We start from the raw sequence: 25,339 nt of genomic DNA, 5'->3' as shown, positions 1-25,339 counted from the left end.
TGAATTATCTCATGATACTCTGCAGCCATGAATTGTTTTTTGAACAATGGTCAAAGCTGAATTCAAGCTCTCTTAGCTACCAAATACCAGCATCGTATTTCCTTGGAAGAGGAATATGGAAGGGATTTGGATTGGGTTTGGAGGAGAGTTTATTTTGCTTTGATTGAGCCTGCTGTGGAACAAACATTTGTTACTTTTTATGCATGGCATGTCTACAGATATGTTGAACAAAGGATTTTACCAATGTCCTTAGTTAATGTTTGAATAGTTGAATATTACAGCAGAAAAACTGTGTCACACCATATGTTTTGTTGAGATGTTTGGTTTATCTACCAACTTAAAAAAAAAAAAAAGACAGTTGCTAGTTTAAATAAAACTAAATAGCCATTTCTGAGTAGCTGAGCAGACAGAGGAAAGTGCTGTTAGCATACCCCTTTGAGTAATGGATAAAAATACATTTACCCAAATGTGATGTCAAGATAAAATTTTGGAATTGTATAGTGAGTATCGCCAGTGTCCAATTGAAACTTGGATCCTGAGCTGAATCCTTTACATTCTTGACATACTGAAAGAAACAAAGATCATTAGAATAGCATACAACAAAGGATTAAAATCACAAGGGTGTATCTGTCTTACTACTTTTACATATTTTGCTAACGTTAAATTTAAAAAAATATATTAAAGGAAATTATTTTGGTGGTTGTTGCTTGGACTAGATTAGGAATGAAAAGAAGATTTATCCATTGGTAAAACAGCAAGGAACCAGTCAACTAGTTGCAGAAGACTCGAAGAATCTTCAGGTAATCTTTCTGGTAGTCTTTTTCTCTCTGTAGTTCGTAAAGGGAGTTTTTATGGGTTTTTTTCATTCTCACAGTTCTTCCCCATGTCTCTAGATTTTCTTTTCCTTAAAGTCAGCTGGGAACATAATGTACTTGCCCTCGTTCCTCCTATTTCCTTACTTTGAAGATACTTCCTTTAAAATCTGCTTCAGGATTTCTTGAAGGATGAGATAGAGACACTAATATAGCTATCCTCCCTTTTTGGCCTTCCTGGTGTTGAAGCACTAAGAATTGCTTATGCTCGAAGTTTGGTGTGTGTCCAGTGGCCATGTGTGATTACACCAGAAACAGAAGGAAAAAAACAAGTTTGGATATGTTTATAGAAGGTAATTACCATCGCAGAGGAAAAAGACAATGATGCATTGAGCTATCTGAATGGCTTGGCATGGAGTCAATTTTTAATCTATTTTGTTGTGCTTTTGAAAGCATATTTTGTCTTGCACTTCCCTTTCCCTCTTCATCTCCTCCATAAGCATCTTACATGTCCATGAGTGAAATGAATGGCTGATTCCTGCTTCCAGAAGTGTGCTTAAGGGAGCAGGAGCACAAGGGAATTACAGATACCAGGGACTTGTGACAGGCTGTGATAACCAGGCTGAAGATGTTAGCACCAGTAAATTAGGAATGTCTTCGTAGTAAACACAGCTGCTGTGGCATTGCAATGCCACGATGAAGCTGGCTGTCCCATTTCTCAGCCAGGAGTTGATGGAGCTGTGCTGGGGCTCACTGGTCCGGCCCCGTCTGCAGGCAGGGGAGGGACGGCGCCAAGAGCTGCCGTGTGCAGCCCCGCTCAGGCGAGCCCGAGTTCCTGCCTGAGAGGAATAGAAAAGCCACTTTCTCAGTCTCTGACCAGAATGCATGATAAGGCTTGATGTCAAAAAGGGCAAGATTGGGCTCACAGCAATTATGGCAGAGGCATACTGGTTTCCTTGACAACCAGATTGAGGATTCTTTGTGATTTATTATTTACCACTTCAAACTCTCATTCTCTGATTTAATTAGGGAGAAGGATTTCCATAAGTCCCCTCCCTTCCAAATTTGAATACCCCTGCATTTTTGCTATGACCAGCTACACCTATCCCACATTGATGTGGCTCTAAACCAGCTACAAATTAGGCTCTGTGTTTAGCATTTGGAATTTTAGGCAGGTTGCTCAGACAGCAGATAACTGAAATTCAGTGATGCTGTGTTGGGTGGGGACTTGTTAATCTGCACTTACTAGCAGGAATACTAGACCTTCTAACCTTCTCCCCACACCCAGTTTTTCAAGGGACTGCAACAAGTGATACTCTTCAATTGTCCTTAGAGCTATGGGAAAGATAAAATATCTGCAAGTGTCAGTTTCCCTTGCTTGGGCAATTCACATTATTTTCTCCTTGAAGGCTTTATTAGCAATACATCAGCCGCTGTTGTGTAAACAAAGAGTGTATTTTGATACTTGGGAGGGTTTTACTACTACCAGTTGGATAGCTATTTGAAAAGGAAAATATCTCCTAAATTGTGGCTAAAGTTGGGGAGTACAGCTAGTCTGTTCTAATTTGACATGTATTTCAAATATGTATTTCCCATGTTTATAAAGCATTGACTGAATTGTGGTCTTCAGGGCCAGTTCTAAATTTAGTAATTCAGAATAGAAGTCTGAACACAATAATATAAATAATAGAGATTTTTTATTCAAATGTCACTGGAAAATTTGTATCATTATAGATCAAGATTGAAATTGGGTCCTCCAAAGGGCATTTTTTCTCAAAGTACTTTCCTGGGTTGCGTATTTTTTATTTCGTATTCAGCATGAGGAGTCTGCTGCATTTAATAAAGTAAAATGAAGGTCACAGAAGATCACTGGTTTTCCCATAATGTGTCCCAGTAGATGACTGGAAAAAAGGTAGTGTTTGAAATGCATTGAGGATCTTCTGTGCAGACTATGTAGTAAACTTGTGTCATTTTTTAATTATAGAGAGGAATTCTTGTTTTAATTGTGTTTATTTCACTGCATAGAGCCTTTCAGCTGCACCATTCCAGTTTAATTTCAGAAGTGTATACACGTTTTAGCATCTCCACCTCAGGGAGTTCCTGAAGTAAGTCAAAAGGTGTTGCTCTTCCCATGGTGGGCTGAACGTGAAGTTCATTGAGTCAATAAAAAGATTTACAGTGACCTAAACACTCTTTGTGTCAAGTTCTGGCTCACTCATGCACCAGTGCCCCATTAGGCTGTTGAGGGAAGCTGGCTGCTGAGGGAAGATGCTTCTTTAAAATGGAGTAGTCTAATGAAGCTCATTAATGCATTTTTCATTAGAACAAGAATATTGAGTATCCAGGTTAAATTCTAAAGAATCTGTCCTGCACTCGTTGAGGTTAATGACAAAGCTCCCAATGATATTAGCAATGCAGGATGAGAACTTAATTGAGGTAATTAAGATACTGCTTACCTAAAATTCCCTATTATTTTCAAGTAGATAAAATATTACAAAATTGCTACTATGAAGAGTTGTATAATGTTGGATCCCAACACATCCTTCAGAGATGACAGCAATTCAGTGGGAGATAATGCTATTTCTGTATTTTGCATTTGATTCATAAAGTACCCTTGTAGTCTTCTAGAGGCTTGTGTATGTGAAAACCGTTGTGGAAAATAGGATTCTTTTTGGTTTTGGAGATCAAATATTGCCTTTATTGTATATTTAAAGAGAACGTGGGCGACACATTGCTGAATCCCAGTAAGGATCTGGAGGTCAAATTCAGGAGTGGCAGAGATAGAAAAGGCACTGCAGTAGTACTATGGCATTGTATAAGTTGCAGAGAACAGTTTAATTAAATGCAGCTCACTTTGTAGTACTGCAGATTTACTAAAGTCACTGTTTGGACCAAAAGAAATGCTGTTTGCTTACTGAGTAGAATAGATAGGATATCCAGCTTTAGTGCCTTCCAGGGAGTCTAAAGCCTCTGTTATAAATGATTCTGTCAGGATGCCTAATTTAAATAGTTACCCTAACACCTGCTCATTCCTGCCGCCTTTGGACACCCCTAACCTTCTCCTTCCCTCCTTGGCATCCCCATCAGATTAACAACTCCCTCCTCAATTATGCTGCCATAATGGCTGCTTTGATCATGCTCTGAGCTCGATATGAAAATTATCTTGATTAAGAACACTCACCGCTGCAGAAGCAGCAACAGCATAAATAGGTGGGCGAGAGGAGGGGCCCTGGGTGCGCGCAGGGGCCGGCAGGGATGCGCAGGCTGGGGGACCCGCGGCCCTGGGCAGCCGGGAGCTCCCTCCCGACCCCACAGTGAGGTCTGGAGCCATCCCCTCTGACTGGCAGGAGCCGACTGCCTGTTTGTACGCCTAAATAATGTATCACGAGAACATACTGCTTTCGGTAGAAAAGCGTCGTTTCAGGTGGTGTGGAAAAAAGTGGAGCAATCAGGTCTTCTGTACTTCACAGCTCTCTCCTGAAATACTTGCTTTAGATATGTGGGGAAAGATTTTTTTAAAAGAAAACTCTGACCTGGGACAGTGAAGCATGCAAATTAATTACTGAGGAAATTACCTTCCACATCTGTAGTAATGGTGCAGCACTTCTATTTTGCTGGGTTTGAGTTTATATTTGAGAACCTAACAGTGATTTTTTTCCTGGGTGTGGTGCAGAGCTTTCCTAGCCCTTGCCTTCATTATGGGTTGTATTAAGATCAATGCACAGCTTTGGAAACAGTCTTTCAGCTATTAGATGCATCCTTCTAAATTGAAATAATCAGCAAATGCAAAGTTTTCCTTTTTGTGTTGTGCTACAGTGTCTGTTCATCCGTCTTGTTACTTTCCAATATAAATAGCATTAAATATGGAACTTCTACAGGTAATTATGGAAAACTGCTTGGTTTCTGTCTTAGTACTCAGATATTTCAGGGATACTGATTTTTCCTTCATTTCATTTGAACCTTCTTCTGCTGATTCTCTAAAAGCTGAGAGCATTCTTGCCATACACATTGTGAAGGTTGGTGAGGAAGACACACAAATTCCACGACTAAAAACCAGAATTCAAACTCAGAAGCCCTGATTTTGAGTCCAGGTGGAATTTAATTATCCTGTCCCTTTATCTCCCTTGTCTTTCATGTTTGCAGTGAAGCATATGGATATGCAGTTCCTTTACAGGGGATTAACAGCAGTTAAAAGGTGGAAAAGGTGCCTGTTTCCTTTATTTACTTTGGAATTGGTACCTGTGTTGCCATTCTTACTCCCTGCTGCCCAGGGAGCATGTTAGAACTGCATGTATTCCTTACGAGTTTTTAAATTACCTCATTGTTTACAAAAAATGAAATAGTTTTCCTTTCTTCATGCAATTTATTATTCAGAGGACGCTCTTAAGTATCTGTGTAGAATTATTTCATGATTCACAGAATGTGCCAGAACCTTAACCTGTGTTGTAAAAACTGTGTGCTACATCCCTCTCCTCTCTATAATAGTCTTTCAAAAATCCACAAATATTTCATAGAAGGTAAGGTCAGGAAGAAAGCCTTTCACTCTGACAGGTATTTTCCAAGATTGCTTGCTACTCTTGTTTCATATCTATTTATGGGAACATTTAAAGTGATGGCACATTTACCTTAAAGTACATTCATCACATGGCTCTTCTTGTTTTCAAAAGGTATGACTATATTTTGGTTTAGCAGTTTCATCTGCAGGATCCCTGTCTTTATGTTTCCAAGGGTTCTGCTTCCTGCCCCTGAGTCCTCTGAAATGATTCAGAAGCTATACTGAACGAGAAGGGGGTTGCTGTGCTATTTGCATGCTCATAAGCACTCTTTAAGCAGCTTGCCATCATTAAAATTAACCATATAACTTTTCCACTATAAATTATACTGTGACAATTGACTCCACCCCATCATTTTACTGAAACAAAAGAGAGTATATGAACTCTTATATTATTTCTTGATTCCATTTCTAATGTATATATAATTCTGTTTGTAAACAAGAAAACGCCCCATTTTTAAGTTTATGGTTGTGATCTCAAATATTGCCATGTGGTAGCAATTGTGCAATAATTAAACCTATGGGGTTTTTTAGCACTAGGGCTGTATTTGGTATTTTAAACTCTGGCGATTGTAGAATAACATCTTATTTAAAATGAGCTACAATTATCAGGTATTTTAGTGAGATTAAATATTTTACTTTCTTATATAGGTTAGGGTATAGCCTGCTAAGAAGGCGATGTACACAGGACACTGAGGGTTATTATTAGCACCAAGTATGTCACCTGCTGGGATTATTTGGCTTTCACCAATGCACATATTTCCAAGGAAATGATACATCTCTGCATGGCTTCTCTCAGCCTCTGCGGTGACAAGGCTTTGGGTTTCTTAACGATGGGAATAAAATATTTCTTTTGTCAGCTGGCCACTCTGAACACTGATGATGGAAATTCCCCTTTCTTCCTCTTCCTCTGCCTGTCCTTAACGCATGGTTTACAATCAAAAAATGATTGTGATAACTAGAAATATAAATTGTTGTCAAGATACACTTTTATAGAAAATAAAAGAATATTTTTTTTTATTCTGCTACCAGTATCCTGTGCAGAGGAAATAATTCAACGGGAAATCCTGTTGACACAACATTTCTGACACATCAGCTTTTGTGTCTTACCTCCCTTTTTCAGCTGTTGTTTCTGATTCAGAAGCTTCTCCTTCCTGACAGGTGCTGTGCTCAGAGAGTTCACAGTTGGTAAACTGGAGATAACCTTCAGGAGGGGGGTTTACAAAGACCATGGGACTTACTTGCCTTTAGAAATTTTGAAGATGCAATGTATTTAATACAAGAAAGAAAAGGGTAGAGTGCTTTTTGTGAGCTGGCAGAGGATCAAGTGTGTATGATGTGAAGGAATAAAGGAAGGAGATTCTTGCAGCCTGAGAACAGACATCTGGCTGGCAAAAGAAAAGAAATATCATTGACAGATGAATACTGTTTTAAACTGGGATAATTTTAGATCAAGTGGGCAAAGTTTTGCTCTCATGCATACAGCTCCACTGAAAGGGATGGGAAAGGTGCACGCATATGAGAATAAAATGTGGTGCTAAGTGAGAACTGAAGAACACATATTTTTATATTAGATATTTAGACTTTCATGTTTAGATCACATGGTTTCCATCTGCCATATTTTAGGCATTGCTAAATGGTGCCAGGAACCAGACTCTGGTTTGGTGACTTTCATTAAAGGAATTAGTGGTTTTTCTCCAGTTTCAGTGTGGCTGGATTCAAAGTGCAGAAGCCCATTTTCACAGTTTAGCATTAATTAGCACTCTAATGGCAGCCTCAGCAGGCAGGTGAAGGATTAAATGGGTATGAAGACCAAACTATCTCTTTTCCCGTAGTGGCAATTCCTTCAAAATAGGGTTGAGCTGTAATGGGCTAATGTGGGGATGTGTGCATGGCTGCTTTCTGGCTGGTCGTGTTCCAGGTGACTGAAGGACTGGGGTCTGCAGGTCTGTCAGTGTAGCACTCATCTCTGTCCTCTGTCATCTCCTATGTGCTATTAAAGTGCACACATACTCCCCCCACACACCCAAACCTTAACAAAAACACAATCAAAAAAACCCCTTAGTTCTGCTGACTCAGAGAGACACATTCTTGCCCTTTTGAATGAGGGGTGAGAGCTGTTCAGGAGAATTTAAATAAGATCCTTGCCAGCAGTATACAGGAAGGATCGACGCTGTTAGATTAAAAGGCAGAGACACTGCTTCTCTCTTTAGGTTTTGCTGAATCATTTAACAAGGTGCAGAAAGTAGGTAAGCCCTGACTCTTTTTTTTTTGCTGAAGAGAGCCTCACAGGGTTATATTTGAGAATTGCATGGAGACTGAAAACATAGAAGGAAAATTGTAATAAGTTTCGGTGAACCTGGAAGGCAGGACCCATCCTGGTGTGAGTCAGAGGGTGTAACTCTGGCTTCTCTCCTGAATTTCATTAAGCAGACATACATACTTTATGTTTATGTATATTGAATATTAAGTATATAATTACAGAAAATTACATGCAGTTGTAATTTTGCTGCTCACACTGAATCTTGAAAAACATTAAAACTTGACAAAGATTTTGAAAATTTTAATTTTTTAAAAGGCTAAATCATGTTCAAATAAAACGTAAAAAAAACCTATAAGAAGCCTTCACTAGTTACTTAATATTTCTAAAAGTTTTTATTGATATGAATTGATATTTCTGTTTTGTAAGAGACAGGCTTCCAGATTTTAGTCATGTAATTTAAATATGAAATGTCTGAGAAGCAGAATTCTAGAAACCAGTGTTAAGAATTGCCCCTCAGAGCTCATTTATTCAGTGAAGAAGTTGCTTGGCTTCAATGTAATTTAAATGGTCGGGTCTGTTTCTTAGGACTCTGTGCCTCTTTGTTAAAGTTCAGATACTGAGATACTTTCATGTACCTTGTTTTGAGATAATCCCATTTTTATGAATGAGTTTGAAAAAATGAGGGAGATGTCTCTTACTAGAAAATAGTTTGCCTTTGCTAAAAAAGAATCCCTTTTCTCTTGATGTCCACTCCTTGCAGCATCTTCATTGAGAAGACGGAGTATATACAAAAAATGGCAGAGAGTCCAGCTGTAGGAGAATATTTTTAAAATGATCACTTCCTGCCTGCTTTGACCCCGACTGAACAGTGGGGTTTTGTGTGCCGGGCTGCAGCACGGGCTGGCTGTGCGCGGCTGCTGGGTTTCCCTGAAAGAGGAGCTGAGTGCTGTGAACTCCAGACCTCTGTGTGGTGTCAGAAGCTCTTACTGTGCCAATGTAATCTTTTAATAGACATGCTTGCCAGAATGACTTTTTTTCCTTCAAAGATGGAATGAGAAAGCACAGTTGTCATTTAAATTGCCTCTGTCTTTTGTAGTAGTTGGTAGTGATCTGTTGACCAGGATTGGATAATTTAAAAGCTGTTTAACAAAATAACATGCTTGTCTGTGTGAAATATATACAGTGCTGAGAGACGGGGAGAAAAGTCTTCCTTGACAGAGTTCATGGGATTCTTTAGAAGCTGCAGGATGCTGAGACTTGTCTGTGGAATTACAAAAGCTTTGAGGAGCCCATGTTGAGCATTTGCATTATTTTCAGATGGCGAAGTGTGTTCAGCTGTCTCTGTGCACCCTCCTGTGTGTGCACGTAGGCACTTCTCTGGAGAGGGAGAGGATTCTCAGCACAGTTTTCATTGGGCTTTGCATTTGTTAAACATATATTATTGAAATGCTGCCCAGGACACATCACTTCATCTTGTGTAGAACTTAAATCATCATGTTGCATGATATGGTACAATAAAAGAGATTGTGAAAGAGACAACTGTAAACATTCTGTTTGAAAAGATGTGCTCTTTTCAAAAGACCTTTCTGTTACAGCCAAATAACACAAGAAGCAATATTTCCTTGCTCACAGAGACATATATATTTATTTCTGCAGAGATTTGTTTTGGATTCTCAGTTCTTCCAGTATCTGCATTCTTTGAAATAATTTTATACTTCCGTGTTGACTTTCTGTGTGCTTTAAGTTTTAATCAAAGGTTCCTTACTTCTGATGTCGAGTACTGATGTTAGCCTGTTTACATTCCACTGTTTTTCCTCTCTATTGGGTGAACATTCAAATGTGGTGGTGCCTTTTTGCTTTTATCTACCAAACTTAGCGCACTCTCTTACTACTGACAGCTCAGAAAGATGGTATGCTAGTGGGCAGGATGCTGTGAATTATTAACTTTTCTTTGCACTTTGACAAATTTAGGTTATCTTTGTAAAGACAAATAGTTTCTCTGAAGGAACCAGTGGAATGGTAAATAAGGCTTTGCAAACTTAAATTAAATTTTTTTAGCCAAATTTGACTTTACCGTACTTCCAAAACTTGATTCTGAGTTACAGTTCTTTCATAGGACTTGTACTTTTCATTTCATAGACTAAAGTATCAGAAGAGGATTTTTGATTGCGATTTTTCCTTTCAGTTTGTCTTTCTATATGGATTGTTCAATAAAGCGTTAAAGACTGTATATTGCCACTAAACATCCCCTCTGCCTTTTTTCCTTAGAAATGCAATTTTACAAAAGCAGTTTATTTTCTCCTTTCAATAAAGAGCCTGCACTCAACTAATTTGTGAGCAGATAAAATGTTCAGGAAACATACGTTTGCCAGAAAACTTCTATAATCAAAATGGTCAGCAGGACAGAAATAATGTTTATTTCCTCATTAGGTGTTAATCTTCTTCCATTAAAAAAAAAAATTAAAAACTGGCATAGAGCACTGATTAACATACACAAGCAGGAGTGAATCAGAGACAGCATATGTTGCATTAGGTAATAGACACTTACTTGAGTTAATGTTTAGGTTGTGCTGGAAGTCCCAGCCCAGGCACCAGAAAGGCCTTTGCAGTCGGGGAGTGTTTTGGGTGGCAGACAGCAGGAGCGGTGTCATCCAGGGCACAGTTTGCCTTGAAGCAATTAGCAGGAAGAGGAGGAATGTTGATTTCAGCTGCCAGAGGACAGCCATACAAAATAGGTTTGTTCGAGGTGTGGTAAGGCAAGAAGCAGTTTTAATACAAGCTGGTTAAGAAAATACAGTATTGGGAATACTCATGCAGAATTGCATTGGAGATACAAAGTTACTGGTGACAACAGTAATTATTGACAGAGCCACATAACTTACATCTAAAAAACTGTGGGATGATGCTGAAGCATTCAGATGCCGGTTGTTCAGACTTCCATCCTGTGGCAGTGCATCTGTTTATCGGGAATTATCTCCTGAATGTAAATGAATTTCAGTCCTAAGTCATTGCACCTGTTGCCGAGAGGTATTTATTCCAATCACTTGCCTAAAGCACAGGGAGTTATTGCTTGCCGTTTTATAGCTCCAAAAAAAAGCTGTCATTTCAAAATCATTTGTTCAGAGAGGAGAAAATGGAGCAAAACAGTTCATTTTACCCTAAGCACTGCTATTTGGCAGTATTCACATTTGCACGGCACAAAGCTGTAATATTGATTTTTCGCTTACAGGGCCTCCCACAAGTTCTTTCTTCGATTGTCAGGATTGCAAGATGGATTGAATTACACTTTGCTTGTTGATACACTTATTTTTTCTTTGGTGATAGGAAAAAATTACAAATAAAGCTTCAGCATAAAGATCACAGCAGCTCTGCTAGTGGACTTTGAATTTATTTACTTTATTTAGTTAAAATTCTTTCTGCACCACAGAGATTCCTTAGAGCAGCATTCCCACCTAATGTGCGCTGCATTGTTTTGCTTTATTGCTTGCTGCTTTTGCAATGTAACACCTACATTGCAATCTCAGGTGTGTCCTCTGTTGCCTGTGAAGTGATCTAACCTTGCTCTAATATTTTTAATGTTTGTCCTAATACAGAACTTCTTGTGGATGGCTGTAGGGGGAAAAACGGAAGGATAAAACACATTCATAGTCATTATAGCTGTTGCCATAGATGATGGAGTAAGATTTGCAGGCTGCTGATTTCTGTGTAGCAAACTGCAGAGGTCTTGTGTTTGAATTCAGAGTATTTCCTAGCAGAAGTGGAGCCTGTGCTGCAGGATCTGCAGTAAGGGTCAGTGCTGGTCACAGCGAGCTGGGTGTGGGTTTGTCAGCCCTGACCCCATAACTATCCTGAGCTGCTGCTGCACATGGAGCCACTGACACCTCAGCAGATGTGCCCTGTGCCCCTTTCCTCCTGCCCTGGTGCAAACACCTCTTTGGACAGCTGTAGGTGCTGTTCCCCTTCTTGCTGATAGAAATACAAAAATTGTGGGATGGGTGGAGTCCCCCAGCCAGGCCGTGGTGGTGCTGCAGGCCAGGGAATCCCTGCTGACTACAGGAGATGCAGGCACCATTGCTGCCAGCTGGAGGGATAAGCTTCCTAGGGTCGGCATTACATTTGACAGGAGCAGTAGGATGTAGGAATGGCAGTGACTAGCAACATTACAGTTGATCCCACTGTGGCTGTTGTGATGGTAATTAATCAGAGGAGCTGCTGTATTCACGTGTGGTGGGGACTCAGCATGTACCCCTCCCTGTGCCCGTTTCACGCCCTCACTGAGCCGTGAGCGACTCTGTCTTCATTGTACTAATTTGCTGCATGGGAGGAATGTGTAGGGTATTAATGCCAGGCATTCGTGTTTTAGGTCTTTCCAGCTTTCAGCCCATGGCACCTCAGCAAGCCTCTAATAATAGTGTTTGTTATTGCTCATGGTATGTGCAGCTGAACTGACGGCCAGGAGTGAATTTGAGACAGAATTTGATGCTTTCCACAGCAATATAGCTTCTTCCCTTACTAAAAATTACTGAAACATACTGGCAGGGTAACAGTACTGGTTTCCTGTAGGATATGGTTCCACAGAATATAAAGGCAGACCTGGTCACTGGGCTCTGGCCAGCTGTTCCCCTTGTGGCTGGGCAAATTCACACCCACTCAAAGATCTGCTCCTCCGGGACCTCGTCAGTGTCCTGCAGGAGAGGGAGGTAAGGATCAGAGCAGCCCCTGGCATAAGTTCATTACACAAGTCGTACAAAAGCTGGTGCTGGTGCAAGGGCAACGCAGGGACATGCAGGTAGAGGAGGGGTGGATGGGAAGATGGGCTCTGGCTGCCAGGGAGCCACATCCTTTTACTTGCATGATCATTATAAAAAACTTTTGCAGTCTTAACAAATAATCATCTTCATGTAGTAGGAGTTTTAAGCCACAGGTATTAATTCAGTAGAAAAAGTGATGGCCTCTGGTTCATGGGAAAATTTACTATCAAGGGGTTATCTCAAGTTGTTCTTGATTTTTTTAGATACTTGCTTCCTTGCTTCTTCTAATGCATCATACTTTTTAACAAAAGTTTATTTTCTTTGTTTTCAAAAACCATAGAGCTTCAACTTTCTATACTTAGCAGCTATTTCTTTTTGCTGTCACAACTGGTCTCCAAAAGCCTGCACAGAAATATTAATGGCCTTGTGCTACTGTATTATGAAAACATTTTTAAAACATAGGAAATTCTGCTGAAAGTTTAGGATTTTCTATTTTAAAGAAATAGGTTTTTAACAATACCACATTACCCATCTCATCTTCCAAAAGTCACACAATTTTGTAAGAAACAAAAATACTGTTTAATAATAATAATCCATCAGTAACTGTGTACAAGAAACTGTAGTATACAGATAGTTTTATTCTGATGTAATATATTCTTTTGCATTTAGAAATGTCTCTAAAAGTCTAAATCTGGATGAATAGCTGAACCTTGTTTTGTTTCTAAATTATTTCATACTGCTTCATTGGAGAAGTTACTTATGTTTAGGAATTCTCTTATGTAGAAAAATGTTAAAAATTAAAATTCTGTGAAACATCATTTTTGTGAGAGATGGGGAGATTTTATACAGTACACATCTGTGGTACTGATACTTTCTGTATTTGTTTCAAAATCTTATCTATATGTAGTTTAATTTATGTAAAAGACACAGTAAGGAGCACTGGAGTTCAACTAGGTGAAGTGTCAGCATGTATATTGGATCATGTCCATGCTGAGGTCACAAAATAGCTAAGCAAAAGTAACCAACTCTTCCTGGAGAAAAGGAGTCACAAAGTAAGAAAGACTAATGAAGTTGGAAGTTGGAACTATGGCTTTGGGGTTTTTTGTGGTTCTATTGTTTTCTTTTTTAAAATCACTTCTGCAAATCCTGCCTGCTCTGCTGCTTCCCACTTCCAGACATAGCCTGTCTGACTGTGCCCAAGGAGTGGAGACAGAAGCAGAGAGAAAAGAGGTGGAAACTGGAACGTGCAGTGTAGCCATGCAGACAGGCACCACTGTCTGCTCTGCCCAGGATTAGAAGCAGTGAAAAGGAATTTCCTCCTTTCCCAGATTAAGGACACGGCACCCGTGGTGTAGGGATGTGACAGTTCCATGAAAGATGCCTCGCTTAACATGGTACTGGGTCAAACGGTGTAAAGATGCACTTCCTTCAGCACATGAGAGTTAGTGCTTATGTGACAGAAGAAGAACAGTCTAGTGCAGTATATCCTTTAGGTTCAATCCCATTTTGTCCTTGTTTTTTTTTTTAAGGTTTCAGCCGAGCAGCACTACCGTTTGGTTTGGTTAGGAGGGAGCTCTCCTGTGAAGGCTACTCCATTGACCTGCGGTGTCCAGGAAGCGATGTTATCATGATAGAAAGTGCTAACTATGGACGGACAGACGACAAGATCTGTGATGCTGACCCTTTCCAGATGGAGAACACAGAATGCTTCCTTCCAGACGCCTACAAAATTATGACACAAAGGTAAAAATGCATGTATCGTGGTAAGGACCAAAGTGGAAAAATGCCTGCATTAATAGAGAGGTATATACTGTAAGAAATGTTGAGTTGTAATTGCCAGTTTGCTGTTCAGGTAGTATTGTTTCTATCTAATAATATTTAAAGGAAATAAAAACTACCAGTTGCAATTAGAGGTTTTGGGGTTTTTTAAGTTTTGTAAACAAACGTTAAAAAGCAGGAAGATAACTTCAAGGAGAATGAAACAATTCAGTTATTTGGTGATTCCCTATCTCCTTGTCTTTCAGGTGGTCGAACAGCCCTGAGAATGTTTCCAAATGCCTGCTGTATTTTTCAGTACATGCAGTAAATCACTGCCATAGTTCCCAACAGTAGTTCCCTCCAATAGAAAATGCCAGGATGATTACATGCCAGGATGATTATATGTCATTATACATGTGTGTACAAGCATACACGTGCATATAAGCACAAGTTACATTCTCTTAGTGACAGTGCTCGTCATTCAGAGAAGACAGAAGAGCCAACCAAGAATCATTAAATCATTTAGCTTGAAAAAGACTTTTAAGATTACAGAATCCAACCATTAGCCTGGCACTGCCAATTTCACTTCTAAATCATGTTCCCAACTGCCAATAAAAGTATTTTTAGTGCAAAAGGTGCATGAGAGCTCAGATTCAGAGGAAGTCCTGTGCTAATTGCAGGCAGCAGTCACCTACTACTGACAGTTGTGGAAATGTCAGCACAAATCAGTCACTGGCATTGCTACTGGCTTAAACTAAAAGCCTGAATGAGTTCAGGATTGGTTGGAAGTTTTCCTCCCAGTGTCTTTTTCCTAGGGTAGGGAATCTGAACAGAAAGGGGAGGGGATAACCTGGAAGCTTTCTGGTGCATGTACACAGATGTGTCAAATGAAATATGCAAGTTGTCCTGCCTGCTGTGCTTCATTTCCTCTGTTTGAACATGGTAACACTTAATAACATAGTCACCTCTTTAAAATAGCTTTCCATTTTGATTTACCAATTCAGTCGAGTTTTCATGAGTGGGACCCTTAAATTTTTTTATCATTTTTATGTGAATATGTGGATGTTTTCTACTTCTGTAGTCAAATATTTGGGCTGGACCTCAGACTTCAATTTCAAATGTTGGAGGTAAATTAAGGATATCAGGTCTTTTATTCCTGTTCTGTGTTGAACCTGTGACTTGTTTTGTGATCAGTAAGGGAAAGGCTCCATCACTACACTATTAAAAAGGTAATATAACTTCTTTAAATCATGTTTGAATTATCTTCTTGTGGTTCTAGTTCGTAGTTGTTAATTAGATCAAGCCAGATTTCCATCGAGACTGCAGCAGCAGTGTCATCATCCTCTAATCTGTCAACTCCCTTTGAAACCACCTTCAATTGCTTTTGTAAATGTAGTGCCTCTCTGTAGACTTCCTTGTTGTGTAAAATGCATGTTGTGTTTTGATCAAAGTCGTCCTTATGTTCACAGCAAATATACAGATTAAGGTAGTCGGAGACAAATACAGAGGCACAATCTTGCTTGAAGTGACATCAGACTGTTACTGGAAAGCTGAAATTTCTGTCTTTCCCTTTCAGTCCTTTCAGTTAATCAGCTGTAAGTTTATGATAGCATAGTCTATTTTTGAACTTCCCCCATCTTCTACCTTTATGCTTTGTTCAACATTAAAATAAAGTTGTGATCACATATAGGACATTGGTTCAGATTATCTATGCTAAGAGTTTTTCATTTTTGTTCTCTTTTTTTTGTCTGACATTTATAGCAATTTGGAAGTTTGCTTTCATATTTTTCTTTCTTAGATCCTGTCATTAAGTAGAAAAGCTGTCTCTTGTCTTGCTTAATCTTTTCCAAAATTGCTCAGTTTGTGCTATATTGCAAGCATAGAAGAATGTTGCAAATTTCTTATGAAATACTAGAAGTTCTTGTATCTCATTTATTTATAACTGCATCGGTGATTGTAGTTTTTTGTTGTCTAAGGAAAATTGTTGTTTCACACTCAGTATATATCCTTGAGCTGATCTATTAAAGTTACACATCAGCTGTATTTTGATGGCAGCAATTGCATAGAAAAGTCTCACCTGAAGGACTATCAAGTTCATTGCTTTTCCTTTTTATTTAATTAATAGAAAAAAAAAAGAACTTTTGATGACAGGGAAAGCTTTTCTTCCCTACCTTTAGAAATAATCAGCAATAGTTTCTGTATTTCTACTTAAAATCTTGCAGTGTTTACTTTTAAGGACCTGTTTTTATCACTTCAGTCAACCGTGCTACCGCTGCATTTGACCACTCGATTCATTTTAGACATACAGTTAAATGTAGTTCCACAGCAATTATTAAGTACTCATTATTCATTTGCAACATTACTCCACAGCTTTTGCACAGCAACTACATTTACTGCAATTACAAGGTGAAAACACTAGCTTAATGAGATCAATACTGTGAAATCTGAAGATTGAAAAATAAGATGAGGTTTCCAGTTTAACACAAAGCCATGTAGTCACGTGCCCTGCTCCCCTTCTAGAGAATTTGAGATAGTGGCACACAGACCTTGCCGGTGTCCACTGATGCATCAGCTCTTCTTTCTCAGAATGAGCTGCTACTTAATCTTTTCTACCTCTTTCTTTTCAGCAGTTCTCAAAAGATTTTTAACTTAATGCGTTCCTGGGAAGCCTGACTAGAACACTAATGACTTCATTGCTTTGCTTTTACCTTTGTAAAGTAGTTATTAAATTTTTAGTCCCTGATTGAAATTACATCCCAATTATTCCAGAATAAAGTCTTTCAGATGTATTTAGATTCTATGTAAACTTCAGACTGTCATGGTTAAAATTAAAGCTTTGAAGAAAGAGACTAGACCTTTAGAAACTCCTTCTCCTCTTTCACACTTCTCTGATAATTAACCCCAGCGTTTGCATATTGTCAAGTTTGAGAGATTCTACCACACACTGCAGTTCAGTACAGAAGTAAGCTTATTTCTGGAATATTTGGTGAGCAAGTAGCATAAATGAGTGCCAGAGGAGCCACGTTTCAGGCAGTTAGATCTTAGTCAAACTCCTCTGTGCTCTGCTGTCCTTTAGCAGGGACAAATCTCTGTTTCCTTTTCATTTAAAAACAAATTAAATGAGCAGGGACGTAGAAGATGCAAAGCAGCCTGAGAAAATTGCTGTAGTTGCTTGCTCATAAAGTGTGTTTGTGTGGCTGTAGCAGAAACTGCCATGAAACTTGGAAGTTGATAAGGCTAATACTGCTCTTTTTAGGCATGGCAGAGATTTGAAAATTAACAGCATAAAATTTACTTATGACCTTGTCTTACCCAAATGGGTAAGTGGCAATCCGTGGCAAGCGGATTGCAGGCGGATCGCATGAGTTCTGTTCAAACCACCTGGGTGTTTGAAGATTTTCTGTCTCCAATGTCAACTTCAAAGCCCTGGTCTGGATCATAGCTTTTTGTTAGGAGAAGCATAAAGGTTACCTAGGTACCACACAGAGTTTGGGGGTCTGTTTTATTAGGTTAAAATAATAATGGATATTTAAAAGTACTTCTGCATACATACTTAAAATATATTTCAAATCAAAAGTCTCTTATGTATGTAATTTTATAGAGGAATAATGAGATGCTAAGTTGGGTTCTAGCATGCTGGGACCATTCTTTTTGAATTAAAAATAGAGGTTGTTTAGTAGGAATAATTTTTCCTAGTCCTAAATTTTTTGTTTAGGAAAAGTTCATGGTTATTTATTGTCACGATTGGACACTATAACTATCTTCATGATTCAAGGACAGTGCAGTTAGATTTTTTTTTTTTTTTTAATGACTTTGTGTTTAAATATATACTTGGATGGTGTGGCAGATAACAATTTTGAATAATATAATTTTAAATTTCGATAAATCCCATATTTTAAAAATGACGGGTCCTGTTCCTATCGGTACACCTTATTTTTTAAGCAGTTGTACTTATAGCTATTGTTGGGGTTAGAAAATTATTATTTTTTGTTTAAAGAAAATGAAGCCTATCCACTCAGAATCTGGAATCATTTACCTATATGCAAAATTCAAACATTTACTCTTGACAGCCAAGTTAATGTTAAGCTTAGAAGGAAGACGCTTTCCCTCCTAGCAAAGGCTAAAATACCTTGAATTTTTAAGTAGGAACTGTATGCTCTCTGATCTGATACCAAGAGTGTTGTTGTAAACAAATGTTGAAAAGAAGAAAATTCGAAATGTTTAAACTTCCTTTGCAGACCGTGTAAACATCTACATTAAAAGACAGTGCTCTCACAGGTGGGATATTCAGTTATTTTTGATCTGGTTTTTGATCTGCAACAGAAAGGCAGTTACATCACTTCTGCACTGAAATAGCCTTTAAATTCTATTTTCACCTACAATTTATACTATAATTGTGGCTTTTGTGAACTTTACATCATTACTAAGCATAGTTAATTGGTATAATTTTGCTTTCTAAATCTGCACAAACAAAGCAAACCTCATTTTCCATAGGTAAGCTTAAACATAAAAATATGTCAGGTATAATAGATGAACTTAGGCAACTGTAATTTTTTTAATACTCTTCCCTTTTAAAACATTGCTGCAGAAAAGTGAAGGATTAAAAGAGGAATAAATCCTCTTCATCAGTGTTTATTTTTTCTGTTGCATGTATCCTGTTCTATCTCTAGCACAAGCAACACATGTACCTTCAATTACCATGTCCATCATGACACCAGTGAAGAGTTCACGCCTGGGTTTTTGTTACCATGAACTTTTCTCACATGGCAATGCTCTTAACCTGTTATGTCCATCATCTCTCTGCAAGACAGCTGCACTTCAGCAGAGGGTTTTCAGAATCTAAGTGACATGCCCCTGCCCCGCTGAGTGACCAAGGGAAAGCTGAAGGAAGGAACATACCCATTCCTTCTCCTAAGACTTATTTTTTCTTAATCCAACCCATGGGAGATTGGGAGACTGGAGATGTTCATTCTTTTCCGTCTATTCACACATCCAAGAAATAGCTCATTTTGAAAAATCGTTTATATAAATGAGTAAGACATTTTTAAAAGAAAACAAAATGAGGTCTGTTCCAAAGAAGACTCATCTCTCAAGCCCTCTTTCCTGTTCCTGTTTGTCAGGTCAGCAGAGAAAGCACTGTCATACCATATTAGTGTCCTTTCAAGTAAAAACAAGTTTGGTCTGTTCCATAATGTGAGTGAATAAAGCAAATCTTCCACTGGACTCCAGGCTTGGGTGGGCACTGGGTAAAATCTATAACCAATGAATCTCTTTCATCGTAGCAAAAAGGTGTAGTCAGAAGGAAACTTGGCACAGGGTGCTTTGCTGGTAGAATGCAGTGGGTCGCTGCAGAGCTGAATTCCAGCCTTTGCAAGACTTCCAAAGAGAAGCATTTCAGAGCCTTTTTCAAAAACAGTGCCTTCAGACAGGGTCCATGGTTGATTCAGTGTTTAAACTGCAGCACACTTCAGATTTGCATTTCTTGGTATGACTTAGCCTTTTTCACGGGCTGGATTTTATCCTTTGCCTTTTGGAGCTGCCTGTGATTGAGATAATGTCACAATGCACTTTGGGGGTCTGCCAGGCTTAGGCAAGGGCTCTGCTGACCCCTGCTGCTATCCTTGCTTTTTCCCTTGCTTTTCCTTCTGCAGCCGAAGGTTGCCTTTCTTTGCTAAAGATACTATGAGGTGAAAAGTGTTTTCGAATAAGAGGTACACCTTGCCTTTTTCTGCTTTCTGCATGTCTTTCCTTTTTATGTCAGAGAAATCCCAGTGCTGATGACAGGGTAGCACAGGCTGTTGTGGATTGGGTACATTCCTGGAATTCACACAAATCGGAGGTTCTGTGGTACTGAGGCTGCTCTCACTAACAAGGACCTTTTGCTTTGGCATGACAGCGCTTTCTGTTTCAGCTTCCTGACAGCTGCTTCACAAAACATTTACCATACAACATTACCAACATTATATATCTTTTTCTTAAGCGCCCTTTTAAAATGAAGGTTTAATTAATCTGAAACAGACATAGCTCTTAGTACAGCAGTCAACCCTGTGACTATTTTGTTGTAGCAGAAGCTTAAAATGCTCTTTATTTTGAAACTAAACTTTTCACAATACTGAGCTGGGGCCAGATTGATTTCTGTTTTGTTTTCTATGTGTTAGTCACAAGACTTAGTTATGACTCAAATACAAATAAAAAAGCAGAAATACATGTAGACTGTTCTCCTGAACAAGGCATAATCACAGAGCCTAGAAGGTTCCTGAAACACACCACAGTTCTTGGCGTTATTACAGCAGAAAACAGCAGTACCCGTGACTGAGATGAACCTTTTCTGGCATTGTGTATTTTCACTATCATTAATTCTTAATTTGAAAATAGTAGGTCTAGTTTTACTCATTAAAAATAGGAGGTTTTGTTAATGGGGTGGTTCTATCACGGTATTACTTAGTAAATTAAATACAAATCCTCATATTACGAGGTTCTTAGCAGTCAGGTGAGGGGAAATAGCTGTCAGTGGTACTTGATCATCATTTTGCAGTGTGTTCTATTTTAATTTTCTGCAGAAGAAATTTTACTACACACGTGCAAGCGCATAACACACGGGCGCGTGGCTGTAGTCACGACATTGGACAAGCTACAAAAGAAACAACAAAAGGATCATTCATACCAACTAATTACATTTAAAATTTAGATTTAGTTTGCTTCAACAAAGATGGGATTCATTATTTTACTAGGATGTAGCTTGACATTCTGTTTAATGTTTTCATATCTTACATTCAAGTAGTTTTCTTCCTTTATTATTGGCAAACCACAATCAAATTCTTCTTAAGTCAGCAGATCTCTTATCTGGCAGGATCATATATACATACTCATCAGTCATTCCTTGCTATTCATGGGGTGAAAATAAATGTAACGAACTATACATATGTATAAATAAAATTTTAAGTATTATATGCTGTTGCTTGTGTATTTGAGCATCATACAAAATACATGCTTCAGCCTGTGATTTTCTTGTGGTTTTTTTCTGCTTGCTGAAATGGGCTCTACTAAGTGTGTACACTGTTTAGCCCAGTTAATCACGTACTGTATGTTTTGGGTATGTAATTACCTCTCTTAGTAATTTGCTAATTTTTTGAGAACTTGACTGAGACAACATTGCTTAACCTTCAGCACTGTTCAGTTGAATTTTGTGTCCTCTTGAAAGAGTTTGCATGAATTTTACATGGTTTTCATATTTCTAGTCTAGCCAATATAAGTTCCTGGTTCAGTTGCAGTCAGAACTTTATTATTAAAAATTCTGATTTACTTATATATTGCTGTGCCAAATTTAGTTCATATAGAATAATAATAATGTAATAGTTGAAGCCTATTAATTCCTCCCACCCCAATAAAACCTCTATAATACTTAGCCAGAACAGCTACATTATCAGATAAGTTGATTTAGGACTTCATACATGTGTTCATATAGCCATTTATCTCTACCCTTTCTGAGGAGACCTTTATTAAGCTGTGATGACTGCTGAATATGAAATGTAACCAAGATTATTTTTTTATTCAAATATAATTTAAATATTCATCAAAGAGGAGTTATGCTTGAAACTGACAGAGACTATTAACATCAAAAAATATAATTAACTGCACTGGGTATCATGAAGCAGAGTTAGCCAAATAGCCGAGAGGTCTAATTGCTCTGGAGTCTGAGAAGCAATAGTTTTATTTTATACTGTTGCTGTGGAATTAATAGTGATGTGGTTTCCTATGTGAGGCAATTAAAAGCTGCCTGTTAAGGTTCATTGCACTATAGGAAATCTGTTGAATATCACTTAGTAAACAGAACTGACATGGAAAAGGTACATGAAGGTGGGCAGAGCAGGGTATGGATCATAAATTAGGACAGATTAATATGAATTAAATATATGTAAGTAGATTATGAGTACTTTCTAGTGTTAAAAGTCAACAGTAGCCATGAAAGTGAAAAGTTTTCATTAGTAACACAAAGGAAATAGAATTTAAAGATTATTAGAATGAAGATGTTTAATTCAGAGGAAAGAAATAGAAGAGTAACATGGGTTTAAAAATTAAAAACTGTCTACAGAGTAGCATAGAAATTAGCAGATCTCATTCTGTAAATTTCCTTCTGCCATGGAATAATCTCCTACTTACAATAAAAAGAACCTTCTGACCTTTGTGGCTCAATTAAGCTTTTAGTAGAATTCAACAAGAAAAATCTTCTTTATTGAATGCCATAGATTCTGCCTGTGCCCAGGGTATACATTCTAAAAAGGGGTGGCCATATTCATGACATTTTGACATTAATGAGGTTGCTGAAATGGAAGAGTTTAAGGATCAAAGATACAAGCAATAGTGGTATTTTACAGCATTTCTTTTTTTCCTCTCTAATAATAAAATTGCAATTTAATTGCTTAATAAATGGGCCGTGATTACTGAAAGACATAGATAATTTCCGTCTTTGCATTTTATCTTCTCCATATTGCAGAACAATAATTAGCAAAAATACTACTGCCACAAATGAAAGAAGTCTTTTTTTTATTTTTTTTCCTTTGTGTAATAACTGTGAATGAAAGGAGTTTGCGTGTGTGTCCTTTAGTCTAGTGAGATACTCAGTGTCTATGGTTTTAAGAAGCAATCTCAAAAGCTAATGTCATACTGGTAAAATAAAATCACACGAAGAATTCAACTAGAATTCCTGCTTTATATAAAGATTGGCTGCGTGTTTCATACATTATTGAGCAGGCTTACCCTGTTTATATCAGTGACATAAGAGTGTGTGCTACTTTCTCAGAAGAGCACTGTCTTTGCCGCTTCACAGCACAGTGCCTTGTACTCCCAGGCTTGCACATGGTGTTAGCAGATATTTAAAGCACTTCAGCTTAACATTTTATAGGTCATGATGCACTGAGCTTATAAAACAAGTTACTGCAATGAAGTTAATGCAGTCTTAAGAGTGTTACATAGACCAAATACTCAGTATTCGGGATATTTTTAGCCCACTCTAGACATATCAATGGGAAGGAAAGGTTCTTACCACGAAGAATTTTTTTCTATGTCAAACCTGATTTACAATACACTTGCAGTACAGAAGCTTTACTACAAATTTACTATGGAAAGCCATTTTTTTCAGGTTTACTGGGTAATACAGTTACTATAGGAACCTTTGAATTTCAAGTTGCTCTACTACACACACACACACACACACACACACACACACATATACATGCTAAACAGAAAAAAAGAGAAGAAATGAGGCAGAAAAATCATTTCATTGGGCAAGCTGCCCTGACCAAAGTCATGCACTTTGACCACCTTGGAGGAAGAAGTCTTACTCCTTCTTGGTGTCACCAACCTGTACAACGTTTCATCTGGCAAGATGTGTATTTTCCTGTAGTAGGTGCAAAGGCATCTATATTCCTTTCTTAGTAGTAATCTATGATCTTTAACCTTACTGTTCATTGCTTCTCAGATGCCTTGCTTCTTGTGATATATCTCTATATGATGAAGGAGCAATTTGGAAAGGTATTTAATACACACCTTTTTGCAGCACTGTAAAATTGTTTCACCAAAACTCAAGAGTTTGTGCTCTGTCTGTTAAATACTTTCTTGTAGGCTGAATTGTAAGTGTAGCAATAACGTGACAGTTCCGAACCCATAATCTTTCCCTGTTTACTGAATTTATTACAGGCATTGAGTTCAACTGTACTGTTACACTCATGAAACTGTAGGTGTTTTCTCATCTAGGATGTAGCAGCGGTGATATTACTTTCAGTATATTTTTCTGGTGCCAGCATCACTGGTGGGTATGAAAAACATAATTTACTTTGTGTATTTAGCTTTCTTGTATAATTTTGCTGCCTTTGTGACAGAGATACAGCAAAAGAACACCTCCTGGAGTCACATTTAAAACAGGAGCACTTTGGGTAATGTACTGTAGACAGAACTCATATGAGTTAGAGCTCACTTATCATGAATGCCATCAGCAGTGCCTTGTTGCTTTCTTATCAGCCACTTCCTGCTGTCAGCCCAATGCTTATTTCAATAGTAAAGGATTTGCATCAAATGTAACACAGTATTATGTATGGCTAACATGCGGTTTTTAATTGTGCAGGCACATGAGACTCCTTCAGTGGTAGACAGTTTGATAAAAGGATTAGATCATGAATATTTTTGACACAATTAAAGATTTTCTGTGCATTGACAAAGTGAGGCTAGTGAATTTTCTGATACATGTTTTACAGTGGTGAATATGCTTAGTTTGTGTAAAAGCCAGCTGCAGAATATACAGGATTTTTGCAGATGTGGGAACAAGCAAACGGAAGCAGTCCCCTAAACTTAGTTTGGCTTAAAACTGGAAGTTCCAGGAATCAGAGTGAACAGTTCAAATTAGTAACTTAATCCCTTAACTTCAGATTGCAAAGAAAAAGTGGGATTGTGCTTTCCAAGTTAGAACAGCATACTTTTGCAGGGGAAGTCCTATACCTGGAAGCCCTGCAAGCTTTCCAGATGATAATTAGATCCAGACATCCCTGTGGGTAATGAATAACAGTGCTTTTGTGACAGGCATTCCTCTCAGAAGAAAAGAAAGTACTTGTAGTGAGGACTCTCAGACACATTTTAATAGGAAATGACACCACTGTTACAGGGTTGATTAAAGATCTACCAAGGGACAGCACTTCTGGAAAAAATCAGCAGATGAAATGAGAAAAGTTGTAATTTTATTATTAGTTATCAGTTAAATATGCGTAACTTTAAGGCCATGAAATCTGCACTAAAAATTATGAGAAAAAGGATTGTACCTTCTTGCTAGCGGATTGCACTTTTATAAATCTCTTAAAATAACCAAACTGTCTTTTGCCTCTTGCTCAGCATTTTGCTCTGAGTTCTGTTGAGCTGTATAAATGAGTCACTCTGTAGCCCTGTGGAATTGGTGGATATGCAGCAGTGGGCACATGGCCTCTGTTGATGAAAACAATAACCCAAAAAGGGGCTATTCCCCAAGGCAAGTTTACAAAAAACAATTTATTCTTTTTCACCCTGTAAAACTCATCTTACATGCAGGATCTCTTGCATTATTACAAACTCTAATCCTCTGAGTGGGTAATTAACGGACCAGAAAAGCCATTTGTGGAAAGAAAGAGCCATAAGGGTGAAAAATATTTCTCTGCTGAATGATCTTTAAGGAGTAAATAAT

The 25,339-nt window shown here is 38.2% G+C and overlaps 1 protein-coding gene across 24 annotated transcripts in view; it reads left to right on the top strand.

The window, feature by feature from the left end:
- Positions 1–25,339, top strand: part of ADGRL2 (adhesion G protein-coupled receptor L2) — a 314,082-nt gene that overhangs the window by 226,130 nt on the left and 62,613 nt on the right. For all 24 annotated transcript variants that reach the window (XM_032117278.1, XM_032117279.1, XM_032117285.1 and 21 more), the window contains one exon: positions 13,908–14,121. In XM_032117278.1, coding sequence (XP_031973169.1) covers positions 13,908–14,121 — 214 coding nt within the window. The remainder of the gene's footprint in view (positions 1–13,907; positions 14,122–25,339) is intronic.

The sequence above is a fragment of the Corvus moneduloides genome, chromosome 9 (assembly GCF_009650955.1).
Source record: "Corvus moneduloides isolate bCorMon1 chromosome 9, bCorMon1.pri, whole genome shotgun sequence".
Classification (NCBI taxonomy): domain Eukaryota; kingdom Metazoa; phylum Chordata; class Aves; order Passeriformes; family Corvidae; genus Corvus; species Corvus moneduloides.
This window is presented reverse-complemented; position numbering and strand designations above follow the sequence as displayed.